At 35.5% G+C, this 20526-nt stretch overlaps 1 protein-coding gene across 1 annotated transcript; it reads left to right on the top strand.

The window, feature by feature from the left end:
• The first annotated feature begins 970 nt into the window (after positions 1-970).
• Positions 971-20005, top strand: LOC110096530 (ATP synthase subunit O, mitochondrial). Its single transcript, XM_020822539.2, has 6 exons — positions 971-1248; positions 1464-1514; positions 6475-6718; positions 8099-8211; positions 17021-17107; positions 19621-20005. The coding sequence occupies exons 1-6, from the start codon at positions 1120-1122 to the stop codon at positions 19741-19743; spliced, it is 747 nt and encodes a 248-aa protein (XP_020678198.1). The 5' UTR covers positions 971-1119; the 3' UTR covers positions 19744-20005.
• The last annotated feature ends 521 nt before the right edge of the window (positions 20006-20526 follow it).

Below are 20526 nucleotides of genomic sequence, written 5' to 3'. Positions count from 1 at the left end.
GGTGTCTCATAAATGCTAGACCCTCTCTCCTTATCTGCTTGCGTGCCAGATCTTCGTACAATGCTAAGACGTTAAATATAATATTTCTCTACCGCCGCGAATACTCCTGGACGCAACACTTTATATATTTGAATTCAAAACTTTAAATGGAAAATCATTATAAAAATTAAAATTAAATACATTTTATTATTTGAAAAATGTTATTATTATTTGTTCGGGAAATTATTATTCTTATAATTTGATTAAGTTGATTTTATCACTTCTCTTTCACGAACTTTTATTTGGTCCGGTCACAGGACGTAGCTCTACGTTCGGCCGCCAATAGAATCGCGCCACACGTTCTCACTATTTAGCGCGCGGCCCGACAACCTGACCTGGAAAGGACCCAGGATGACTTGGTATTTCTTGATTTTGCTAGGTATTGCTCGGTATTGTTAGGTATTGGTCGATTTTATTCGGCAATAATCAATACCGAGCAAATACTGAGCAATATCGAGCAAATACCGAGTAATACCGAGAAATACCGAGTTGTACCGAGTTTTTCTAGAAATACCGAGTACAAAAAAACTCGATACAACTCGGTATTGCTAGAAAAACTCAGAATTTCTAGCAAATACCGAGTTTTTCTAAAAAACTCGATCATTATTTCAAGCAAATACCGAGTTTTTCTAGAAAAACTCGGTAAGAAAAAACTCGGAACAACTCGGTATTTATCGGTATTACTCGGTATTTGTCTTCGCAGAGCGGTATTTCTCGTTATTGTCAAGCAATACCGAGCAAATGCCGTGTAATACCTCGCAATACGCGAACATAGCATTCCCGGATTCCGGTCCAGATCAAGTCGTCGGGTCACGCGGTAAAAAGCAAGAGCACATGACCACATATTATTGATGACCGAACGTAGCTCTACGTCCGATCAGAGCATTGTTACTCTCTTCCATAGGTTGGGTTTGAACTCAAACTCGAGTCATGCTCAAACGACCAGACAGTTCTACAGCTCCCTCTCCCTCCTCGCGACGCATCAGCAGATTCCAAGTTTTTGTTTTGATAGGTTTATAGGCTTCTTGGTCGACTGTGCCGCTCTGCTGCCTGCGAAATATCAGAACTTTAGGGCTTCCGATGGCATTATCCGGGCGTCTTAGATCCGGCTTTCCCTTGTTCCGCAGCCTACTGAGGACAGGAGCTGCCCTCTCCCAGCGATCGATTGCCGATCCAAGCTTTGCAAGCCCTAAACTTGCCGCATCTGAGGTATGCCCTATACCTGACTCGCTTTCAGGGATCAATTCCAGTTTTACCGCTGTTGGTTTGCGCTTATTTGAATAAATTAGTTGATGTATTTGATTTTTTGGACAATTTGAATGAATATCGTTCCATATATAGGCCATGATTGTCTTTTCATTTTTATTAGGAATTTCTGCGTTTTGGACCATTCATGTAAGATTCTTTGTTTGTTTTGGATGCAGCATTTGAGGTGCTTTGCGACCAAGGCAAACGAGAGTGAAGCAAGTATCAAGGTAATGGAGATCTTTCACTCCTCTGTTAATGCCGCAGCCTATTGATTAATTGATGGAACTATTCTTGTTTATTCTCCTCTAAAGCATCACAAAGCATTAATTATTTAATTATGTGCAATTAAACTTGGTGTTATTCTTTGTCAAGGATATACGATTATTGATGGCTGAGAAGGGCTGTATTGATTGTGAAATATTTTATTTTATTTTCTTGGCATAATTTCATTATTGATATAGTTAGGTTAATTCTGAAAGAGGATGTTATGGTGATATGCATTATATCTTCATGTTGTTTGGAGTGTTAAGTTCAAATTGTCATATTTAAAATTTCCAAGCCGAGCAATTTGATGCGAGACAACTATTGTTTGATTGGTGGTTTTGGAATCATTTAAAAATATGTGTGGGTTTTGAATCTCATCTCCAAGGGATGCAATGTCCGCACTATTATGGGTCCTTTAGAGCTCGACTGAGGATGTCCTTTAATGCAGCTTTATTGCATGATGTAATTGATATTGCAGCCTTATTGCTTTTGGATATGAGATTGGTGTGATGTTGGTGGCTAAATTAAACTAAATTAATAATTAGTTGCTTTGAAGAACTTAAAATTAAATTGGATTTGAACTTATATCGAGATTGGTCACACCATTTTATGAGTATCTATAAATATTGGACCAATGCATGAATTTCCTTTTTGGCTTGAATAGAGTTCCTATCTCTAGCTTCAATATTGTAAGTGCAAGTTTATGTATTTTTCTTTAGAGTGCGGTACAAGTAAAAATGCCTAATTTTCGGGAAGTTTTTTGTTTGTACCGATGCCAGGCCTAGTGTCTTCTTACTTTGGTAATTTCGACCCTTGTTGATTGGTTCTACGTAATTTTCTACTAACTATTTATTGCTCTTAATTTTGGTGAAAAATAATATCTCGAAAAGTTATTTTGTGAAAATTAATTCATTTGCTTGCTATTTTTATTTGTTTTCAAAGTTATGTTTAAATTCTCATATATTTACGATGGTTTCATTATCAATTGTGTTCAAAATTATTAATTCCCATTTTCATTTAAAAAATGAGTTATTGTATTGATTGATAACTTTTGATACATGCATCCTCAAATTTCTCTGTATAAAAGCATGCAACACATCATATTAGTTGCATTAAGAAACACTTTTATTGAGTCGTATTACATTAAATTTGTATTAGACATTTATTTTGTGGCGACATGTCCCTTAAAATTGTGGCTAATTACTGGGGTTGTTAGTAGATGGTGAAAGAGGGGGAACTTTAACAACATTGCAAAATCAATTGATTGAGCTTTTGAACAAGAAAATTCAAATACATAATAACATTTGTCTGTCTAAAAAAAAAAAAGATAATTTGGAAGCCAATTAAGTTCGAACGTGCATTGTATTCCAGTATCAGCAAGTGACCAATTTATTTGAATGTTAGTTATGGTAGGAGAAATGTAATCAAAATTAGGAGTAATTTAGAGTTTTTTTAACAATAATTCATATAAAAATAATTGATGTTAACATTTTTTTAACTTGATGATGACTTAACTTGAAAAGTTAAAGTTGAAACGACTATCTATGGTGGATCAATCGTAAAATTTTTACTGACTAGTTGATGTAGATAGTTTTTTGAATGAAAAACTATATCTAATGAAATATAAGTGTGATTTACAAGAATGAAATTAATTAATCATGTTAAATTTTATTTGATAACTATTGAGAGACAAAGAGAGAGATTTGCATAGAACCTACAACTTGGATTATAATGAAAAAAACATTTTCGTTTATAATATCATGATAGTTTGCTTGTTGAATATAGTTTACTAAAGCAACAAACTAAAATGTTACTGAGTTCATGAACAAAATTGAAAAAAAATTATTGTGTTTTGAGATCATGGATGATAAAAAACCACACGCTCAAGATTTAGATATGGTTTGCTACCTAATATGAAGAAAGAGATATCACTCATCACATTCAAATGCTTGATTATGCTTTTGCACTTGCATTAGTTTTTAAATAAAATTTTAGTTTATGTTTTTTTTTCCAAAGCAATAAAATTCTATATATTGCACCTACTACATTTAAGACTAATGACTAGGGGTGTAATGAGTCGAGTATATGCTTAATCGAGCTAAGCTCGAACTTGATTTGAGCTCATTTACTGAGCTCAAAATGGCTCATTCAAAAATTGTTGTGCTCAAGCTCAACTTGATTACTTGAGCTCGTTTGAAAAGTTCTAGCTTGACTTAAGAAATAATTACAAATATTTAATATTTGCTTTATTATACTATTCTGAAATTAATTTTGTAATATATTTTGATTTAAATGAGTGGCTTGACAAGCTTACGAGCCGAGCCAGGCTGAGCACAAGCTTGAGCTCATATACTATATGTGCTCAAATAGAGGTTCGAGCTTAAATTTATGGCCAGAGAAGCTTGGCTCGTGTGCCCATTAACAATTCTAGTTCGAGCCAGCTTGTGAGTCGACTCGGCTCACTTACCAATAACAGTATAGTCAATATGAATGTTAAAAGAAAATCAACTTCATATGCATTTGGATTTACAATTTTTGCAAAACATGTTCTAAGTGTCACTATTTTAATAGGATAATTCCATACTTCAAAGCAAGAGTTAAACCATGAGGTAGAGGGTAAATTACTGTATCCAAGCAAAAGATAATGTCTCTTTAGAGGAAATCCTACAAGATAATTATCAAGTGGTCCATGAAAAGAATGAATGAGCTCAAATGTGGTAACATGTACAAGTGAGGAATCAGGGAAAGGTATATATGACCTAATTAAGATTTTATGGATTCATCATCTTGGTCTTCAGGCTTAAAAGTTACTTATTCATAAAGGTAGTCAACCCATTCTATCCCTTAAGTGCTTTGTCAGGAACCATGAATTACATTGTTTGGAGTCTCATGTTCTCAAATCAAGGAACGAAACACATATTCCTAGATAAATATTTCTACTCGATAGATCTGGAAGGAGTATATGGCTTACAATTATTAGAAGTATAATGAAAAACTTATGAAAATAAGATAGAGACAACTTGACTATGCAAGCAAAATTGCTCGGCCTATAATCCTTTATGGATCTTTGCTGCCGCTAAACTATCTAAATCATTGTAGGCTGCTACCTAAGTAAGTTCAATTAAATTATGAAGTTATGTGAGCATAATGGAGCAAGTATACTTAACGAGCCATGAATGATGCAAATTTACCTGCCTTTAAGTGGGGAGAATCGGCTAAAATGCTTAATAGATTAGGATGTATATGCTTTTGTGAATCAACCCTGATTCATGCTGATAATTAATTTTCCATTGTGAAAAGGTATAAGAAGCATCATTTTTGACTTATATATCCACGTAAATGCAAGGTGATAATGTTCATTTATTTGCAAACAAAAAAAATGCTTAAGTATCATGCAATAGCAATTTATTTTTAATGAAGATTGGTTTTGCATATGATTGTTTTGTTGTTGCTTATCAATTTGATTAGCTTTGTAAAAAACACATTATGCTCTCAGAGCTTAGCATTTGATGATGGTTTTCATGCAAACAACACTTCATTAAGGAAGCTATACAATCACACTGGTGCGGTAAATGATCCCAAATAAAAGAATAATTGATAAAGAAAGATCGGTTGCCATTGGGTAATGCAATACACCTAAAAAAAAACTGAAGTAGTTGTGCTCTACATACACACAACCTTGTCCTAAGTCTATACATGAATGCCAAAATATGGTTTAAAGTATAAACCACGAGTCATGTTACTCTTGATCGTTTCCTCCTTTGATTTTAAGTTTAAAGATGGTATTCGGGATGGGTACATCATTAAGAAAGCTGTACAATCACACTTATGCTTATATTTAGTTCAAGTACATGGATTTCCTAGGCTAAAAGCATATATACAAAGGGTACAAAGCGGCATCTACAAAAATATATGATTAGTACAAGCAAACATAATTTTGCTAATACACATCTTTGTTTCAAACGGTATATATCTTAGGTCATAATTTTACTAAGGGACCTAAGCTAGCAAGTACCTGTAGAAAAATAGTTCATATTTATTTTTATTTTGTCCCTTTTGGGCTTTATTGTAACAATTATAGAAAATGATATTTTTACCTTTTTGTGCAAAAACACAAAGCAAAACATAAAGTATGTAGCCAACACAAAATATAGGACACCACAACAGTTGCATGGTAAAAATCTTAACTGTATCCAAACCTGGACTAGCAAATATTTATAATTGTGCCTATCGCAACACTTAGTGTATGAGTAAGTCAGCGTGGCCTCAGGATTTATCTCATATGATAAAAGACAAGACCACTAAGAGTAGCCTTGCTTTAATTAAGCTAAGGATTATCATATTAACTTATTAAATTTTAATAATATTATTAATTTGAAGTAGTTTTATAGCTTTGAAAAAAGCTTCTTTAAAGGATATGTAGGTATATTTTCAAAATAAAATTTCTTCAATTTAAGGAAAACATTATGTTTAAAAAATTATTACCTGTATTGTCTTGTCTATGTAATTTATTGGTTTAAAATATAATTAAAGGGACATACCCTAAATTATTTTGTTTTTTTATAATAATTATATAAGATTTGATTATGATAAATTTATGATAAATTGATTATCTTTATGTAATAAGTAGTCCGTGGTAATGCTAATCAAATTGTCATAATCATTGATCAGTTCTAGATCTAAAACTCGATTCATTAGTTAGTTATGTGCTGAGTCAAGATTGCAAATGCAAATTAATTTGGGGTCAAATTTTAAAAAAGGCCTGCATTTTACTTTTGAAATTGGCTTAGCTGCTGATATTTCCAGTTTGAAGCACCTTATGAAACAACCTTTGATGTTATTCTTTGGACGTTAACTTCTGAAATTTATTGGTGTTATTGTTCTGGTTTGATTTTTTTAAAAATTGTTTTGATGCATTTGCAGCTGCCCCTGTCTCTCTTTGGGGGTACTGGAAACTACGCATCTGCTTTGTTCCTTACAGCTGCCAAAGCCAACCTATTAGACAAGGTTGAATCTGAGGTACTTGATGTTGTCGAAGCTTCCAAGAGGAGCCCTTTGTTCTCAAACTTCATTAAGGATCTATCAATACCTAGGGAAACCAGAGTAAAAGCTGTGACTGAAATTTTTTCTGAGGCTGGTTTTACTGATGTCACCAAAAATTTCTTGGGTAAGACATATAAATAGATTGCATCATGGGCTTGTTAAACACTTTACAAAAGATAGTTAAGTAGTCCATATACTATAATATTAATATGCATTGCTTGACTCATTTATTTTATGTTTTGTGGGAGCTACCTTGGAAGTTTTTTGTGATCCTCTATGTTCACTTGCTCATTTTGATGTATTGTTTTTGTTGTTATTAGGCATGAGTTGTTACTGCATGTAATCAGGAATGTGTTATAATTTATCATGTTTTGCATATTTCTATCAATCTGCATTATACATTTTTCTTCTGTGGTAAATTACTTTTGTAGTTTGGATATAGAAATCAATATACATATGCTTTTTTTATTTGACTCCCATTTTGTGCTTTAACCTTATCTTTTTCAATACACTGTTGACTTTTATATTTATCAATCAACATTGTAAGATTAGGACATTGTTGAATAAGCTATTAATATACTTGCAAGTAAAATTGGAACAATTATTATGCTACTGTGTTTTAACTCTTCCACTAAATGCTCCTTACACGGACCAACATATTTCAAACACAATTTATTTATCCTTCTTCACTTTTCATGACTTGCTACCTTTTAGGGCTCCATTTATGGAATAGGAAGCCTATATAAAGTGGTTCTGACGAAGTGGCTAAAATAACAAGTATCTGGAGCAATTTATGAAGGTTGTTTAGTTATATGTGGATTCTTTGTCATATCAACCATCCTAACAACTTGGTCCTTGTAGTGTATTTGATACTTTTTTTTTCAGGGACTTTTCTCACTATTCAAAACTTGCTACCTTTTAGAGCCCCTTTTATGGACTAGGATAAAGTGGTTCCGGCTAAAGTGTTAGAAATGATAAGCATCAGGGGTAAGTGATGCTTTACTCATAGAAAGTGTGGATTCTTCTTCACATCACCCCTCCTTTTTTCACTATTCAAGACTTGTAGTGTATTTGATACTTTATTTTTCGGGGCCTTTTTTCACTATTCAAGACTTATTACCTTTTAGAGCTCCTTTTATGGACCAGGATAAAGTGGTTCTGACTGACGTGGTAGAAATGATAAGCATCAGGGTAAATGGTGCTTTAGTCATAGAAAATGTGAATTCTTCTTGACATCGCGCCCCCCACAACCATGTTCTTGTAGCGTATTTGATACTTTGATGGACCTTTTTTAGCATATTTTTCCTTTTTTGTCTGTTTTAGTTACCTTTGAATTTCAAAGAAATGTGTTTTTTTGGTTCTGTTGATCAGCTTAGTGAGAACATCCTTTGAGCATGTTTTCTGTTGATTGAACTCATTGATGAGATTAGATTTTACAAGATGAAGTTGGCTCCAAATTTTAGTAAAGGTGCTTAAACTGCTTTTTTGTGTCTATATGTTGAAGTTGTCTTGGCTGAGAATGGGAGGCTGAAGTATTTAGAGCGCATTGCTCAAAGATTCGTTGATTTGACTATGGCACACAGAGGAGAAGTTAAAGTCATTGTAACTTCAGTGATTGTAAGTTCTTCCTCCCATGTTACTTCTGAATGATTAGTGTGGAGTTTATTGCTCAGCTATTAAGTATATAGTATGTAATTTGTTGTTAAATTTTGCCAGTATATTCAAAACCCTAACGTCTTTTTTCAACTTGTACACTAGATTTATTTCTTTATGTTTATTAAACCAGTAAACAGAGCATTAAAAAATCTGAATATTATGTCAGATTCCTTGCATTTGTTGTTGGCATTGCATAAATGCTTGAAAATGCTTGCACAAATGGCTATACTTTTCTGTCAAGCATGTTGCAGACCCGTGCAGACTAGGCGATTTTGGCACTAGCTTATTGTGAAAAAAATCTGATGTTCTAGTACCTGGAAATCACTCTGAAAATTTCAATATCTTTCAGCACTGTTACATGTCATTGCAAAATCTGTTTTGACATCCTAGTTTACTTTCTATTTTCATTTTGTTCTATCATTGTTGTACGTTTACAATCCAACAATTTGGTTTTCAATTATGGTACAAAAATTTTGGATGCAATTCAATTATGATAAGGTTATACGGTAATTCTTGAAAAATAGGATGTGAATCTGACAACCCACATTGTTGGACACATACATACATATTGTTTATATGTTTAAAATTTTATGTTGCATTCGAATGCAAAATCACAACATCAATTATCATATTCAGAATGAGAATTAATTAAAAATAGAGTTTCAATTTTTTAAAGTTCTTTTTTAGTTGATTTAGCATGTTTCATAATTTGAGGAATTTTTGACATCCTCAAGGAGTTCTCTTGGAGTTTTTGTTTTTCTCCTATATTTCTAAACCAGATTTATCGAGCAGACGTTATCTATTATTATCATCATCATTAAGCCTTATTCCAGATGTTGGTTTTAAGAATCTTCTTTCTCTATCCAATCTTAGTGTTTTTCTTGTGAGTTTTATAATTTCTATCCAAGTTGTTTGGTCAACTTACTTTTCTTTCTGAAGTCCTTTACATTAGTTATTTCTATTTACCTCATTAGTCCATCTTTTACCTTCTATTATATATTACCAGATCACTTAGTTTTTTTATATTTTAAATATTTTGGAGACATATGATATTTATTGATTTGGAGAAAGCTTATGATAAAGTTTAAGTAGAAGTGCTATGGAGAGTTTTAGAAAAGAAAGAGGTTAATAATACTTATATTCAAGTCATTAAGGATATGTATGCAAGAGCTATTGCTTGTGTTCAAAGACAAGGTGGTTTAACAAAGTATTTTCCTATTTCAGTTTGATTACATCAAGGATTAACTTTAAGCTCATATCTTTTTGCGTTAGTCATGGTTGTTCTACTAGACATTTGCTAGATGATGTATCTTGGTATATGTTTTTTTTTAAGTAAACTTGAATTATGGAGGTCAACTTTAGAGTCTAAATGTTTTCATTTGAGCAGATCTAAAATCAAATACATGGAGTGTAATTTTAGTTGTAATAGATCTAGTTGGGGGATTGTGACTTTGAGCACTCAATTCATTAATAAGAGTACACATTTTTAGATATATCGAGTCTATTGTTCAAAGTGAAATAGATGGGGATATTATTAGCAGAATTCAAATTGGATGGTTGAAGTGGATGAATGCATCAGGCTTGTTGTGTGATAAAAAAGTACCTCTTAAACTTAAGAGAAAATTTTATAAGATGGTGGTGAGATCTACAATGCTTTATGGTATAGAATGTTGGCTATTAAAAGAGAAGCATAAAATTAAGTTAAGTGTTGCAGAGTTGAAGATGCTCAGGTGGATGAGTGGCTTCACTCGTAGAGACAGAATCCAAAACAAGTATATATGTGAAAAAAGTTGGAGTAGCTCTCGTGGCATAAAACGCCGGCCTTTTGATGATTCGGTTAGGAGAATAGATATATTAGATTTGACTTATTGTTAAGAAAGATAGAGGTAAACCTAAAAAGACTTGGTTAGAAAATATTAGAAATGATTTTTTTATTAGATTTAATTGAGAATTTGACTCTTAACAGGACATAATGGAGAAAAATGATTCATGTAACTGACCCCATTTTATTGTTGTCTACAAATATTAGCATAAGTTCGAATTTTTATTGCGTCCTCCCACCTGACGTAGAGATACGTCCTCCCACCGCTAAAAAACTCGGTTTTTGCTCGGTATTGCTAGCTATTATTTGGTATTAACGAAGAATATCATCATGTGAAGACCAATACCGAGTTATACCGAGCAATACCGAGCAATACCGAGCTATACCGAGCAATACAAAAAAATACCTAGTTTTTCCTAGTTTTTCCCCCTGAACTAGATACCTTTGTTTACCATCATCTCTAGTGGAAATTTGAGTTCATCACTATGTGTTGTCTCAATCTTCTCTGTATTGGATAAATTAGGCAATTTTGGGAGTGGAGTTAGGCTGGGGTTCTCACCAGGTGGGTTCACACAAGACTTATTATTTCGTGGAATAGGAGGGTTACATTCTGGACCTTCGAAGGTTACAAGGTCTTCGATGTTAACATAGGATTAATGTTAGAACCTTCAAGAAGGTCTGCCACGTAAGCATTACTACTTAATTTTGCTGTTATTTGAAAGGTCCAATGCTTCTAGCATATAACTTTTATAACGGTCCCTTGTGGGAACCGCTCCGGACAAATCCGAACCATTACAAAATCTCTATTATCAAATTCTTTGAACCGTCTCTTGAGATCGGCAGTAAGTTTATGACTGGCATTGCTTTGATTATTCTTTTTATTAATATCCTTACGCAGTTCTTGAAGATGATATGCCAATGTGGATGCAAGAGAATCGGTGTGTATGATGAATGACAAGACTCATGAGCTTACAAACTAAAGTTTGAAACATAGACAAATTAGGAAGACAACAGACTACAACACACACACACAACGTACGAACTCACATGAACACGTAGCTATAACAGGTGGACGAGTCACAAAAGAAGAGGTCTAAAGTGTTCGGTCTAAGGGAACTGGTGTAGGGGGAGCAATGAAGACATCCTTAGCTAAAAGGGCATCTCCATAGGGCGTTTCAGCTCAGGTTACAGACAGTCTCCTAGCGAAGGTAGGGTAATCTATCAAAGTCATCCAACTAGGAGAGAGAATATTCTTACTAGGGAAGGATAAGGATATCGAGGGCATAATGTAGGAATCAGGAATATGATAATACGATGGGTCATGACTTACTACCATAGTAGGATAGCCCAAAGAGTGACTAGCAGGTATGGGACTCAAGAGATGGGGTAGGGTATCCCTAACAGAATTGGGTACAACAGTTAGAAATGTGACCTGAAAGTATAGGCTAAGATTCTCTCTAACATTAAAGTCAGTATGAGGAGTGGTGAGATAAATCCAATCAAGAAAATCACACTACTTCAAATGCAATTCTAAAGGGGCAACTCCTAAAATAGACTCCAAAAAAACACGAGGATGCCCAATTTCCCAATTAGGTTCAGAACCACTCAGGGTCAAATCACTATCTTCCCAATTTGTACTAATATTCTCAATATGATGAGGTAGGGTCATAAGCTTAAGATTAATGGGTTCCGATTCATTTAAGTCAGATGATAGTCTCCATTGATTCACTTCCAACTCGAAATTATCTGCGTTGCCATCAGAATTATCAAAAATTGAATCAGAATTACTCATAATCATCTCAGCAGGAGATATGATTAAGTCAGAATCTTTTGAATTTAATTTAAATGGGTTCAAGGTCAGATCAGTTTCTTTTGAGATCAACTTAATATCGTCCAGGCAGACTTTATCCAAGGAGTTGTCCTCGAGGAGACTAGGATCGGGGTGGGTTAAGGTGTCGACGTTTAAAGGTTCTAGCTTTCCTAGCTCAGGGTTTAAGTCATTCTGGGAGTCTGATTCAACCACTTCTGTTCCATCCTCAAAGAAGTCTTCGTTATCTTTAATATCATTAGCATCCACGAAATGGATGCACTCAGTTTTAGGTCAAGGACTGGGGAGGCTAAAGGTTGACTGGGATGGCTAGAAGTGGGTCCTAGTGGGGAGTCATAAAAGATTGATCTATCAGAATACCCAATAGAGGATCGGCCATTAAGGTTAGGTGAAGATCTACAGGGTGGGGCAGCAACCCTGATGTTACTAAATGATGGTTGGTTTCGACTATAGTGATGTCCATGATTTGTCCCAACAAAGGAGGTAGGGTGATGCTCTAGATGACGGTCACTAGTAGAGGGCTGGTATTTCAAATTAAGTTCTCGTCTCATGTCTTTCCAAGTAAGGTACTCACCGCGAGATTCTTTATGATCTTCCAATCTTGTCCAAAATTGAAGAGCTCGACCTTTAAGGTGAGACTTAGCAATGCTAATCTGACGGGACTCAGGGACATGTCATGATTCAAAATATTCCTCTAGTTGTCTAACCCATTCCCTAAGGTAGTGAGGATTTGAGGAACCATCAAAGGTAGGTAAACGGTACTGTGACTCTAAGTGAGGTCGTGGAAGCTTAGGCTCAGGTCTCGGGTGATAAGCTGAGTGGGGCATGTAATTAGAGTGGGGATAGTCAACGGGTTTCTCCGTCATAATTCTAGTCATATTTCCCACTAGGTTAACGATGTCATCTAAACTCTTTTGGAGTCTTATCGGGTCCATTGAAAAGTGTCAAGTGAAACCTAGTGAAGATTGGGTGCAAGGTACCAAACTCTACAAAGGGAAAATACCATTTCGACTTGCTACAAGGTGCAGGAAAAATACTGGACAGTAAGCTTCTAGAAGGGTTTAAGTCACCCGGTGTTTAGGAAGGTTGCTAAGGCTTGGGCAGCACCTAAACACTAAGTTAAACTCTTCTAAAATGACACTATAAGGTGCAGATTTTGTTTGGACAGCAAACTTAAATGAGGGACGAAGTTATCTAAGCAATTTAGATGGACTCTAGGGTGTGGACAGCAAGTTATCACAAGTTTAATGTCACCTAAATGTCACTAAACAGTGCAGGAATTTAGTGGACAGCAAGTTAATTCAATAGTCTAAGTGGCCTAGACAAATATAGATGATATGGAGATGATGGCAGCACTCAAACAAGGAGATATGCTCATATAAAATGAAGTAACTACTGCAGATTTTCGGGACAGCACAAGGAAAACAGAAGTTAAAACTATCTGAATGATATTATGCATGCAAATGACTAAGGACAAGTCAAATTAGACTCCTAGGATGCATCTAGCACATGTAAAGCATGCTAGCCATGCTCTGATACCAAGATGATGTTAAACGTAATGCATGGAAACAAGAACTGCTTGGGGATTTCAATATAAGATTGTTAAAGCTTTGCTAGTTATAGAATTAATGCTTACCCAAATTAAGTTCTCGAAATTATCAAGTCGAAATTAAGGCATGTGGTTACAACTAGATTAATGGGACAATATCAAATTGACAACATAGAATTAGATAGTAATGTTATGGAGAGAAACAATAATCCACAATTAACAGATAGAACTTTTCACCTTGGGTCTCTCACTCACTCTCTTGTTGGTGACACTTTTAATGGAGGAAGACTGAGAGCAACCGAGCGATGCCACTAGGAGACAAATGGCGCACAAAGTGTAGTCCGTTGGAGTGGTAGCCGGTGGCGGATAGTCCATGGGATGACTAGTGAGCATCCAACGTCTTATACGTTCTTCCTTGATCATCAAAGACGAAGCCGCGGTCGATGTCGGGATCGGCCGTCCATGGATGTGGAGAACTCTCTTCTTGAGCCCTTGAGATGCTTGCTTAGAGAAAGGCTCCCAAGAAAACAAAAATTGAAATCTGAAATAATTTCAGTTTTGGAAGAGGGGAGGGGAATTAATTTGATGAATTCAAAATAATTCCAAAGGGGGGATTGATGGGGGGCAGCAATGGGAGGAAATTGGGCTGATTTATTGGTGTAATTATGTCATTTGGAAGAGAGAGAAGGACAATAAAGGGGGCCGGCCATATGAGGATAGGAGGAGAGATTAAGAAGCTATGAAGGTGGGGCCCAAGTTTAAGTAAGTAATTGAATTAAATCTGATTTTTTTTTTATTTCAGATTTAATTGTGGCTTAAGTAACTTCACAAAACTTCAAATGAGAGGGAATTCAAATTTGAAATTTGAATTTGGCTTTAATCTCATTAATGAGCTTGTTAATGAATGAGCACCAATTAGGAAGGTGTTTATTCAAGGGAATAAAAAATTCAATTGCTGGAATTCAAGGTGGGGAGGCGGCAGGAAGGGGGCGGCTGGGCTGGCCGACGGGAGGCTGGCCGGTGGTGGCTGTTTTTTTTTTTTGGCTGGGGGGGGGGCAAGGTGGCCGGCGGCTTAGGGCTGCTTGGAGTAGGCGGCGGCAAGGGCAATGGGGAAAAAGAGATGGAATTTTCTGGGGATTTGACGACTACGAATTTACTAACCTCAAATGTCTTCTCGTTGAATTTCCACAAGATTAGCTAGCACGAAAGCTAGAACTCACAAAGAGATCAAGTCTTCTCCGGCGAACTCACTAAGAGATCTTGGAGGGAGGAACTTACAAAGAGAACAAGTAGTAAATTTCATTTCATCAAAAACTAACTAGTACATAAGAAAAGAGCCATATATAGGCCTCCAAATGACAAAGAAAATAAAAGACTAAAATGCCCCTTGGGCTACAATAGCGACCAAATACACATAAGGGCAAAAGCGGAAAAAACTAAAAATAACATAAACTACTATATGAAATGACTCAAAATAAAACTCATGATCGTAAAAAAAAAATAAACTACTAAATAAAATGACTCAAAATAAAACTCATGATCGTGGCCGTCGATCTCCGGCATCTCCTGATGGTACATGTGTCGAAATCTCTGACGATGTCCTCATCATAGTTATTTTGGCTTTCCCGTTTCTAGTTTTGACTAATGGGGCCTTATTCTTATTTTGTGTCTTTGCAAAATAACCTGTCTTATGTTTTCTTATGCCTTCCAGAATCTATTGAATGTTTGAAGTTGGGGATATGTGCCTGACCTTGATTTTTAATCTCTCTGAGACAACAAGACATTTTTTCCCCAATAGTTGTTGAACTCAATTGTAATTCATTAATTCTATCAAGATATTAACGTTTGAGTGCTATTATGAGAAGTAAAAGGACATTATATTTATGTAGATCATCATCAATCCTAGTCCAACTATTAGGGGTTGGCTTTCTAAATCCTTATTTTTCATATTCATTTGTACTTGCTGTTGCTTCTAGTGTAGATATGCACCTTAATAAAGAGGGCAAACCGCGCCAGCCTCTCCTCACAAAACAATTTTAGCAGAAATCAGGAAAGAATATGAATTGTTAGAGATGTATAATTTATGATTGGAGGTATAGTTTTATGCAATCCTACATTGCTGAGGCCAAGAATTAGCAGTAGTTTTTTTATTTATATCGGTAACTCCAGTTACTGAATTGTCACTATAAGCAATAATCTATATGAACTAGATCTTAAAAGCTTTACTAATTAATACACTTATGTAGTATCAGTTTGATTTCTGTCAGCATTTGCTATGGAAGTTATTATTAGTGAAAAGATGGTTATGATGATTGTTTCACATTCTTTTGAAGCTATTGAGATTTGAAAATTAGCTATTTTAAGTGCACAATGGTACTTCCAAGGGAGGGTTTGTAAATGGAGGTTCTGGAAATGATTATTCTATGATGTTCTCCTTACTTGAGACTCGAAGTTGAAAGCCTGATTGATTATTAACTCTTCTAAGTTGTAAATATTGGGATGTTTGCATGACATGCTCACAGGAGGATCTCTCCGTCTTCCCCATGCATTTTACATACTTCTTTGGAGGACTTTCATTTACATTTGCAGCTTGATCCTGTGTTCATAACAAAAGGGCTTGTTTTATTTAAAATACTTGAGACTTTTCTGATGCTGGAAGCCTTGATAAATAATTCTGAACTAGTTCTAGTCCTTTTTGGCACGAGGAGGGCACATGGTAAGGATTAGGGGTGTAAACGAGTCGAGTCGATTCGAGTATTTGCCTTATCAAGACTGGCTCATTTAATCCTTAATGAGCTCAAGCTCGAGCTCGATTAGTGGGCTCGAGATCGACTCGTTTAGAAAATATCAAGCTCGAGCTCGACTCGAAAGCTCGAGCTCGTTTGAAAAGCTCGAGCTCGAGATCAAGCTTGTTTGAGAAGCACCAACGAATGTGATGTGTATTATTATATACAAAAATAATATTATAAATATAATATATAAAATTATATCGAGTAGCTTGATAAGCTTTTGAGTCTAGTCGGGTTGAGCTCGAACTCGAGCTCGTTTATCATACGAGCTCGATTGTAGGCTCGAGCTCGAGCTCGATAAGCTCGGTTCGCGAGCTCGTTAACGAGTCGAGTTCGAGCCGGCTCGGCTCACTTACAACCCTAGTAAGGATAATTATTCTGTGCGGACACCGGACGCCGTCCGTAGGCAAATCAGAGCACGCAACGTCGCCTCTTTGTTGTGTATTGAGGCTGTCTACCGATTGACGTGGCACGCTTCTATTCGCCTCAGGACACAGAATTACGTCCAGCGTCCACACATAATAATTTCTCCACGGTGAAGTAGTTCTTGGAACTTCGGGTTTCTCTGGTATTTGATTGCTGCTTTGATCATGTTGCTTTTCTATTAGCTCAATAGCACCGCAACATTTGTTTATAACAGCAAACCCAATCGATGCACGTTGGCATCTGAGATTATAAATTTTCATCACATAATAATCTTTATAGCTCTTTCTTCTGATTAATAACCTCTTCTTCTTTTCTGAGTAAAAGTTTAATTTGCTTAACTTCTATTTTTTCTTCAGCCACTCCCTGAGCAAGAGGAAAAAGAGCTGAAGCAAACGCTGCAAAATATCTTGGGTGCGGGCAAGACTGTTAAACTTCAGCAAAAGGTATTCTTTTAGTCATTTTGATATTAATCTGTTTTTCTTTGATCAGAATTTAGAACTGATTTTACTTCTTTTTTTTTTCTTGTGCTGAGCTGGAATAGTGAGGAATTGTATATTCTTGTGTTTCACATTTTAACAAATAATTCTTGGCCATTGCTAGTCAGGCGTTAATTTTTGGGTGAAACTCAAGTGTTTTCCTTGAAACTCTTTGGCTTCGTTAGGGACAGCTTTTTATTGCTTTATAAAATAGCTTTTTAGTACAAAAATTTCTTGAATTATAAATTTTTACATTAAAAAACAGTTTTAGAAAGCAGTACGAAAGTTGTCCCAAACGAAGTCTTAGAATATTATATTTAAAACTAAACTTTACTAAAGCTATTTGAGGATTTGTCAAAATTCTACTAAAATCATATCACTAATGTCACATTAATTTTAATGACTATTATACTTTGATCCCACTTTGGTGTCGCTTTTTATTTTATTCCTAAAATGTACTTTTTATATTGTTGTATGTTAAAAAATTAATCAAATTGAGAAAATTATCAAAGCTAAAAATCATTCCCTATCATGTATGCGGAATTTTCTTTTTCCCCCTCTATCAAATTTTGATATCAGACATTTTCTCGTAATCATATCGTTCAAAACAAAAACAAATCCAATTGTTTGCATATTCTCTATTGCAAACCCATATGCTTATTCACTCCCTACATGTCTTGCTCGTGTGATTGTCGAATACTTGCATGCTCCATACAGGAGTGCTGCACTTTGCGTGAATTGCATGCAAATGCACATCCCTGGCACTCCCGATGACCCGTTTAGGAGACCAGATGTATTATATTTAACCTATTTTAAGGGTAGAGGTAGACCTAAAAAGACTTGGTTAGAAAATATTAGAAATGACCTTTCTTCATCAGATCTAAATGAGAATTTGACTCTTAACCATGGAGAAAAAAAGGATTCATGTAGCCGACCCCACGTAGTGGGATAAAGGTTTGATGGTGTTGTTGTTGTACATCCCTGGCACTCCTGCCCCGCACATTCTTCCCTGCGTATGCACTCGTCACCATCATTGCAACCCTAATTACAGATTGTGATCTCATGCTTGCAAATTGCCAACACCAGTTGCTTCACACACATTACTGTACATGTTTGTGCTTTCATCGTTCATAGGCTTGCTCCAACTCATCCTCTACACATGCATACCTTGTTGTCATGCTTCAAACCATGGCTTTACAATCATGCAGGTTTATGAGTAGCTCTTTTTGCTTTATTCATTATTGTTGTGAGCGAATTACACCTTCTGTAGCAATAACTCTACAACATCATGCTACCTTTGTTACCCTCCCATTTAGTCTGGTGTCATCTTTAGCAGTTCTTTTCCCTACCAACCTGATCGCAAGACGAACGCATTCACAAGAACTAGGGGTTTAAGTGAATCAGGCCGACTCACGAGGTCGCTCGAGTTTGACTCGATAAACGAACTGAGCTTGATGAGCTCAGGAGCCGAACTTTGAGCTAGTCTTGACTTGACTCGTTGGCTTGCAAGTTGTATTTTTTTAATAATATTAATATAAAATACACTTAAAATATATTAGAATTCAGGTGTTTAATTATAAATCTATTGAAAATATTTCAAAAATATATCTCATTTCTTTATATCAAATGATTATTTATAATTTATTTTTAGCATTTTATTGTAATAATTACTTGAATCATAATTATTTTATCTCTCATAACAAGTGAGCTGGCTCGTGAGCCGACCCGAACTTGTAGAATTAAGGTCGAGGTAGGGGTGTCTTGAGCTCGACTTGACTCATTCACGCCCCTAATGGCAAACTTTTTTTTCCATCGCCCGCTCATCGATGACCTTTGCAGTCACAAATAGCATCTAATGTTCGATGCTACTGCCACAAGGTATAACGTCTGCTGATATTTGGATAATTTTCATATATGTGGCAAATCTTAAAACTTTGCATGTACAGTTGATTAGTTGATATCCACTAATGGTTAGGTCAGCCATCGTTCTTCAACTTACCATACCTGATGAGGGATACAAATTAAACTGAGTGCTCCACAAAATATCAGCATACTTACTACTGTGTTCTTGAATTAATTTATATTCTTAATACTTAGGGTATCTCCAACCGAAAATCCCATTTTCCAATCTAAAATACTGTAAAATTTCAAAATACGGTAGTTCATCTCCAATGAAACTCCATTTTTCTTTTTTCGTGCGCTTCTTTGCGAAGGTCACCATCTCTCTCCTATTTCGTGCGCTTCCTGCAAAGCTAAGCTAAGAGATTTGGAGTTTGAATGCAGCGATTCGCGGATGGCATACAATGGTAGGCAATTTGGTTGGAGATGATCTTAGAAGTGCTGAACTTGATTTTTATAGTGAAAAAGTTTTAGTAGGGCTGACTTGTTTATTTCTCTGTTCAATTAAGCCTTTATCAGCTGCAATTTTGACATTGGAACTACCTGTTTGCATTGCTCATCTCCTATCTCCTATCTTTCAGATTGATCCCAGAATTCTGGGAGGATTGGTGATCGAGTTCGATCAGAAGGTCTTGGACATGTCGATAAAGACGAGGGCGAAGCAGATGGAAGAGTTCTTGAGACAGCCTATCCATTTTAGTTGAACTTAGAGCAACCTGGAGCTGAAATTACAAGCCAGCAACTCCTGTTCAGCCCCCTTTTGCATGCTTTGTTTTTTTTTACTTGCTGCTTTGATTGTTCAGAATAAGAAAAGAATTTCATAACTGGCCTTTCTTTTCTATCTCCCTATGATGCTTTTGAGCTCAAAATATTTCTAGATCTCCATATTATGTCTTTTTCTGTTGTTCCTTACTGTGACTGTACTTATTTGAACTCTTGAATTATAAACAATTGTGTTGCAGTCCTTATTGTATTAGCTGCTCGTTAGATGGAGAAATTATTCTATGCGGAGGCCGGACACAGAACGTCATCCGGAGATCAATTAGATTGTGCCAAGTCAGCAATCTCGAGCCATGGTACCGAGTCCCGGTACCGAGCGAAGGGGTGATGTGACACATTTTGGTTGGTCTTCCAACGGCGTTCGACATCCGCACGAAATAATTAATCCATCAGATGAATATCCTATGTGTGTTTAAAAAAAAAAATATCCTGTGTGTTTGAGTTTCGTTTGAGACATTTTTTATTGTTTTTTAAAGTAAAAATAAAATTTTTTGAATTCAATAAGCATTTGTAAATCTCATAATAGCTCTTTGACAATATATATAGTTAGCAAATTGAATAATATTTGGTTGGATATTGTAGGTTTAAAAAATTGTTGCTCATTTAAAATCATTGAAAAAAGAGGGATTTGCATTAATACCATAAATTTTTTGGAAATTTACATATCTAATATTTAAACTTTAATATTTACCTATATAATCATATGG

Source organism: Dendrobium catenatum, unplaced genomic scaffold (genome assembly GCF_001605985.2).
Source record: "Dendrobium catenatum unplaced genomic scaffold, ASM160598v2 fragScaff_scaffold_81, whole genome shotgun sequence".
Lineage (NCBI taxonomy): Eukaryota > Viridiplantae > Streptophyta > Magnoliopsida > Asparagales > Orchidaceae > Dendrobium > Dendrobium catenatum.
Note: the sequence above shows the minus strand (reverse complement) of the source record. Positions and strands in the feature narration are given on the sequence as shown.